The sequence below is a fragment of the Ricinus communis genome, chromosome 7 (assembly GCF_019578655.1).
Source record: "Ricinus communis isolate WT05 ecotype wild-type chromosome 7, ASM1957865v1, whole genome shotgun sequence".
NCBI lineage: Eukaryota > Viridiplantae > Streptophyta > Magnoliopsida > Malpighiales > Euphorbiaceae > Ricinus > Ricinus communis.
In genome coordinates this window covers 5,198,836-5,205,851 of record NC_063262.1, presented here as the reverse complement: position 1 = coordinate 5,205,851, position 7,016 = coordinate 5,198,836, and the positions used below count along the sequence as shown (strand labels likewise).

The 7,016-nt window shown below is 35.7% G+C and overlaps 1 protein-coding gene across 1 annotated transcript; it reads left to right on the top strand.

Moving 5' to 3' along the window:
• Positions 1–350: 350 nt before the first annotated feature.
• On the top strand, positions 351–6,563 carry LOC8270237 (glycine-rich domain-containing protein 1). Its single transcript, XM_048376656.1, has 9 exons — positions 351–503; positions 947–1,122; positions 1,341–1,458; positions 1,598–1,849; positions 2,678–3,133; positions 3,484–4,022; positions 4,476–4,674; positions 5,050–5,205; positions 5,308–6,563. The coding sequence occupies exons 2-9, from the start codon at positions 965–967 to the stop codon at positions 6,058–6,060; spliced, it is 2,631 nt and encodes an 876-aa protein (XP_048232613.1). The 5' UTR covers positions 351–503; positions 947–964; the 3' UTR covers positions 6,061–6,563.
• Positions 6,564–7,016: the final 453 nt, after the last annotated feature.

Sequence of the window (7,016 nt, the reverse complement as noted above, 5' to 3'; positions counted from 1 at the left end):
AATTATCTTGAAAAAATATATATATTATAATATTATTATGTCTTACTATATTATAATTTTATCTCATCAATTTTATTTACATAACATAAATATATATTATTTTATTTTATTTATCGTCGTTATAATCTAATGAATAAAACTAAATCTTAAGTTAAAAAGAATTTTAGTATGTATAAATTTTTTATAACTATAAATTTTACTTTATTTGATTTTAAATGTGTAACTATGAAAATGTTTTATTATATTCTTAGCTTTATTTTTATAAGATAAAATAATTATTGCTTAATTAAATGTCACTTTCTTTAAGATAAAAAGATTATTCCGAAGGGTAATATGGTCAGTTTATCTAGCTCTATTGTTGCTAGTACTGTACTGCTAATATCTAGCTCAACTATAAATACCTGTCTTGATCATTCCTGTCTTAAAACTGCTACTTGCCCCGAGCCGGAGCATTCGCCGGCGATCTGTGAGCTCTCTCCGGTGACAGATCATTATACATTCTGGTAATGTTCGGTGAAATTGAAGAAAATTTCTGCGTAATTAATTATTTGATGATGAGGAGGATTATTATTATTATTATTATGATGTGCTCTCTTGTAGTTTACTTTACTTTACTTTACTTTCTAGTACAAGCTTCTTAAAGATTTAACTGTGATTATTTGGTAAATCAAATGCAGTGGAACAGTAAAAAAAGAAAAGTTGAAGTTAATTTTGGTTGAAATTTCTTTAGAAACACAAAAATGTTGATTTGACCAGATATAACTTATAATTTGATGAAGCTAAATCAAAAGCCAAGACTTTGAAACTCTCTGTAGAGTTCTGTTTGTATGTTTGTATTGTATAAGGAATCGTATGATTGGCATAAACAGAATGGATTCAAAGAATTAGTGGTGCTTTATTATATTGTGAAATTGGTGAGTTTGGTTAATTTTTTTTTTTTATCCAGTAAGACAAGAATTAAGAGATGGAGAAGGAACAAGAATTGGTGTGGGTTGAAGCACAAAAGATTGGAATAAGTATTGACCTTTTGGCAGCAGCAAAACAGCAGCTTCTGTTCCTCGCTGCTGTTGATAAGAATCGCTGGCTCTATGATGGTCCAACTCTTGACCATGCCATCTATAGGTAAACATCTCTAATCTAATTCCCTTGTTTTGCTGCCTTTCTTTTCCTTCTTTCTTTTTCTTTTCATTTTTAATGTTTCTATGGCCTGGATTTGTCTATTATGTCTATTATTTAATTGAAAGTTACTTGGAAGTTTGTAATATAAATTTTACATCTTTAACTTGGTTATTTGATTTGGTGTTTTACAAAATTCTGAATTTTAGAGATGTTAATTTCAGGTATAATGTTTGTTGGCTTCCCTTGCTTGCCAAACACTCTGAGTCACCAGTTTTTGAAGGACCGCTCGTTATTCCTCTTGATTGTGAATGGGTTTGGCATTGCCACAGGCTCAATCCTGTAGGGTCCTAAAATGATCATTTGTATATATGGATTTACAAATAGCCTTAGCATTTTACAGTAGTATTGAGTTTTTAAATTTCTGTTTTACAATTAGTAGCGAGGTTTTAAATTTCTGTTTCTTTGGCTCTGCGTTCAGGTAAGGTATAAAAATGATTGTGAGGAATTCTATGGACGAATACTGGACTACTCTAACGTTGTATCTTCCCTTAAAGGAATCTGCAGAAAGCATACAGAAGAAATTTGGAGTAGAATGTATCCAGATGAGCCTTATGACTTTGACTTGAGAAAAGTTTATTGTGCAACTAATGAGAAAACTTTGGGAGTTGAAAAATGCACCACATATGATTTAGTTTCAGCAGTTAAAAGGCAGAGTCCTTTCTATTATCAGGTATCCTAAAATTCTTGTCTTCTTAGACCAAAACCTTTGAATATTGTTGACAGGCCGTTTACCTTACATGTCTGTAAGTTCAGATAAAATATGCACTGCTGAAATAGTTATGTGGATATCTAAATTTGTTTGGTTTTCATCATATTTAGAGAAAACCGTTGAATTGATGGTCACTGGACTACCTACTTTATTATGAAAAGATAGATTGATAACTTACATGTTGTATAGTCTTTTGCATCATGGCTGTACATCTCCATGGTTGACTAAAATTGGCTTACTTTAACTTTTATAGAGAAAATTTGGATCAGGATATGTAGTGTTTGATTATCTAATTACCTGTTCTAGAATATTTAATCCAATATAATTTTCTAAAATCTGATTAGATATGTAATTAATACTTTAAGAAAGTATTTAAAAGTGTCCCAATTCTTACTAAAGTTTCTCTATATGTTGATTCCACAAATTTGAACTAAGGCTATATATAATATATAAAAGGGACCATTATTTATGAAAATTTGTTTACTCTTTGTTGGATTGGTGTTGAGACTTGTGAGGATGTCTCAAGGACCGTACTAGGCAATAAAACTTTTGAATAATCTTAAAATCCACTCCCAGTGCAAGTGATGTTGTTTGAAAAGTTAAAAGCATAATGGATTTGTGAATTAATATAGTTGGTTTGAGTGGCAACAACTGTAAGAAAATCCTTGTTATATGCATGATGCTTCACAAGTGCACATACATGTCACATGGTTTTCATCATCCTGATGTTTTCTTTATATTTTCTTTCTACTTGATATTCTTTTACACTTTTGCTCTAATTTTTAACAGGTATCCAGACCCCATGTGAGTAATGATATTTTCCTTGAAGAAGCTGTGAACAGATATAAGGGATTTCTGTATCTAATTAAGAGAAACATAGAACAGTCCGTAAGACGCTTTTGTGTTCCTACTTATGACATTGATCTTATCTGGCACACACACCAGTTGCATCCTATCTCTTACTGTAAAGATTTAAGTGAAGCACTTGGCAAGATATTAGAGCATGATGACATGGATTCAGACAGGACTAAAGGAAAGAAGTTGGATGTTGGATTTTCTGGAACTACCAAGCAGTGGGAAGAGACATTTGGCACAAGGTACTGGAAGGCAGGTGCAATGTACAGAGGCAGTGGGCCATCTCCTCTCACAATCACTTCATTGTTGCCAAATATCTTGAGAAAAGATGTATTAGCACCGAATGAAATCCAGAAGATTATTCAACTTCCGGAGGTGAAAATTGTGGAGGTAATCTTCAATCACCTTTTTATCATCTGTTTCATATGCTCTATGTCTAGATGAATTTAAAAGAACTACCCGAGTTTGTGCTTAACTTGGGTCTTCATTCACATCGTTAGATTGGCTATGAGGAATACTCTTAAAGTATTTTTCCAAGAGACAACGATTTGGAAATTTTCTATTGTCATAGGCTGGATTTACAGCTAAAAGTATCTTAAGAGGAAATTACTGTAGCACAAATGGCAGTTGCTTTCTAGCATCTCTACACCAGTTGATGATTTTTACTGACTAGTTGACATGATTAAAACAGCTGTAATTTTTCTAATATTTTTTTTAATTTGTCTTTACTACATCTGCAGGTCCTTTTGGAGATTGTTGGAATTAAAAACTTGCCAGAGGGGCTCAAGGGAAGCCTCTTTGTCACATTTAGTAAAAAGCAGCCAGATGTGTTCTTTAATGTTAAGCGCAAGTTAACTATTCTGTCTGAATCTGGAGAGAAACAAGTTGCCTCTTTCCAGTGTGAACCCAAGGGAGAGCTGCTTTTTGAACTTGTTACTTGTTCGCCTTCTAACTTACTACTGACCAAGGCATTTAAAACAATGGGTACTTCTTCATTATCTCTGCATGATTTCCTGAATCCTGTATCTAAACTTTCTGTTGAAAAATGGGTGGAATTGCTGCCAAGTTCTGGCAATCTGAGCTCAAAGCCAATCCGCCTACGAATTGCTGTCTCATCTACTGCTCCTGTACAAGCACCACATGTCCTCCACATGGTTCATTCCCGATCACTGTTAAAAAATTCTTGTTTATTCCCTATTCCTGGGAGAGTTCAATATGCTAAGAGCTGGACACACATTGTTGATGAAAATGGTACTGAGATCATCAGCCTGAATATGAGGTATCCTTGTGTCCCTCTCTTATGCTAGTAAACAAGCTTAATCCTATCTTTAGGTCCTTTCATGTTTAGTGAAATCAATGCATATACGAGTCGAATACTACTGTGAAACCTTAAATCTACTAATTAAACAAATATAATGTTCAAAGATTACATCCACAACAGCGTGATAAAACAAGCTAGTAACGATTCTGCAAATGTTCTCCTACTGAAACTTCACATACGGATACTGTAATTCATCATTGTAATCTAGCTGGTTTATTACTTCTGTTGATCTGTATAATTCATATGCACTAGATAAGGAGAATTTGTCCTTTTCTGTTAACATTGCATTGGAATATTTGCAAGATGGGTTCTAATGAATTATCAGAATCATTTGGTACATTGCTATATTGATACATTAATATGTTTTCTGAAAACCATTTATTATCATTTGCTAACTTGGATACATTCCAGGGACTCAACAAAAGAAAAGGCGAAAGACAAGAGCATTCAGAAGAAGCAAGTAATTGGTGCAATGACGTCTGGTGAGACACTTGCACTCGCAGAGTATGTTGGGACTTGGTGGTCTTTGCTGGATTCTCAGTGGTGCCTTCAGCTTATCGCAAAATCCAGCGAAGATGGTCATGTCCTTGAGCTCATGGGCAGTAGGATGGTAATCATCTTTTTCCCACCACATTTTCCCCTTAAAGAGTCATCACTGTTCATTGTAAATGCATTCTTATTCATAATTTTCCTTTTCAACCATAGACAATCTGAACATTTGGTATTACATCATACATTGGGTACTTGACATCATGAAAATCTCTCCAAACGGGAAGTCAAACTGTCCCAGAAGCTTGAGGTTTGCATAATACATAGTATGGTCATCCCTAGTCACATTCTCATCTACATGGAGTATGCTTTCAGTTCATAATATCCTTTATAAGTTTAACTGTGTATGAGCTTTCTTTAAGCTGAGGATAGAACTTGTTAATATTTCAGTCGTGGGGTCGACAAATTATTTATTGTATGCATCTGCTTGGTTCAGATAAGATTGTTCCAGGGCAGAAAGCTGGATTTTGAGCCCAAACAATTAGAGAAGCAGAGAAATGAACAAGATTTTATGACTGCAGTTGAGTTTTCCACAGAGGATCCATATGGCAAAGCAATGGCATTGCTCAACTTAAAGTCTGGAACTGTCAAGGTATATTTATGCTTTATTATTAAACCTGATTAAAATTTCTTGTTAGAGCATCGTTTTGCCCCCTTTTACCGCCTCACCCTTAATTTGAAAACAAATTAACAGGTAAAAGAAGAATGGTTGGTGTTGCCCATGATCATTTCAGCCTTTATACTTGCTAATATTCTGAAGAATGAAGGATATGGAGGCTTCATATTAAGAGGAGGAAGTTTGAAGGAGTTGGATGGTGATGTGGAAAAGGTCAGCGGTCTCCATGAGGAGGCCGAACAAATCAACCAGTCTAACTCGACTGAAGTTATTGCAAGGTTGAATGTGGATGCAGTAAAAAGTGGAGGATGTGGTGGCGGCTGTGGCAGTGGATGTCGCCACATGGTAAAAAGTGGAGGCTGCGGTAGTGGTTGCGGTGGCGGTTGTGGCGGATGTGGAAGCATGGTGAATAGTGGAGGCTGTGGTAGTGGTTGCGGTGGCGGTTGTGGCGGATGTGGAAGCATGGTGAATAGTGGAGGCTGTGGTAGTGGTTGCGGTGGCGGTTGTGGCGGATGTGGAAGCATGGTGAATAGTGGAGGCTGTGGTAGTGGTTGCGGTGGCGGTTGTGGTGGATGTGGAAGCATGGTGAATAGTGGTGGCTGTGGTAGTGGTTGCGGTGGCGGTTGTGGTGGATGTGGAAGCATGGTGAATAGCGGTGGCGGTGGCAGCTTTGCGCTTGGAAATATGGTGGAGAGTGGTGGTTGTGGTGGCTGTGGGGGCAGCTCTAGCAATAACAACCCAACATTTGAAAGCACTGTCGGTAACTCCCCCATTGAAGCTTGCCCAAAAGATTCATCCATCCATGTGACAGAAGCAGTGGTTGTTGCTTGACCCGTAGGGAACTTAAAAATGCATACAACTTGTAGAATACAAGGAATAAAGCATCAGTATTGAACTTATAAATGCCTACAGCATGTAGGGCTACAAGGAATAAAGGAGTTCTAAGAAGGTTTGCTAAGAAATGGAAAAGCTGTATATTGAAAAGAAGAATCCAAATAAGGTTTTCATAATCATGAATGTCATGGAGGAATAAGGATCTTACAGTTATGGACGAGTTAAGGTGTCTGCACATATGGTGTCTCTATTACTCAAAAGTTCTTTCGTTTACCAAAGTCAGTGTATCCTACTGTATACCGGGTGTGGTGATTATTTTAGTTTGTTGTATCTTGTATGTTATGCCTGGATGCTCCTGAAAATTGGCAGTAGAATATGCATATATCTAATTCCTGTACTCAGTGACAAGATCAGTCTGCCTTGGTTTGTAATACATGAAATTCCAAGTATGTTCGAGTGGTTGAGTTTATGTATATTCTACCAAGATTTTTAGCTTTTCATTTCCTCAGTTATTTTAGTTGGCAGCAAAAATTTGTGCTCTGCATTTTGTGCAAAGAACTGTACTTCACTATGCTGGGTCAATAAAAGATATAAAATATTTCAGTGCGTATGAATACGTGTCAGATACTTGTCTAGAGCTTATTAGGCATATGCCCATGTCAGGATAGTACAATAATCAGCCATTTTATACATTTTCTTTTTAGAGAAGCCATTTTATACACTCTTTCCCTTTAATTAATGAGATAACTTGTTTGCATCCTGCCTTAGTGTACGGATTCATTTTACTTCCAAAAATAAACCATTTACCTAACCAAAAAGAAAAATGCATTTATGTGAATATAGATATGTCAGGATATTAATAAAACCCATATATGTGAATACAGAAAAATGCATTTTTGTTATTTTTTAAAACCCATATATCTCAGGATATTAATAATTCAATGTATGTAAAT

Coding starts and splice junctions, on each gene's coding strand:
- LOC8270237 (XM_048376656.1), top strand. CDS start 965: ATGGAGAAGGAACAAGAATTGGTGTGGGTTGAAGCACAAAAGATTGGA. Junction 1,850..2,677: donor AGAGTCCTTTCTATTATCAG/GTATCCTAAAAT, acceptor AATTTTTAACAG/GTATCCAGACCCCATGTGAG. Junction 4,675..5,049: donor AGCTCATGGGCAGTAGGATG/GTAATCATCTTT, acceptor TGCTTGGTTCAG/ATAAGATTGTTCCAGGGCAG.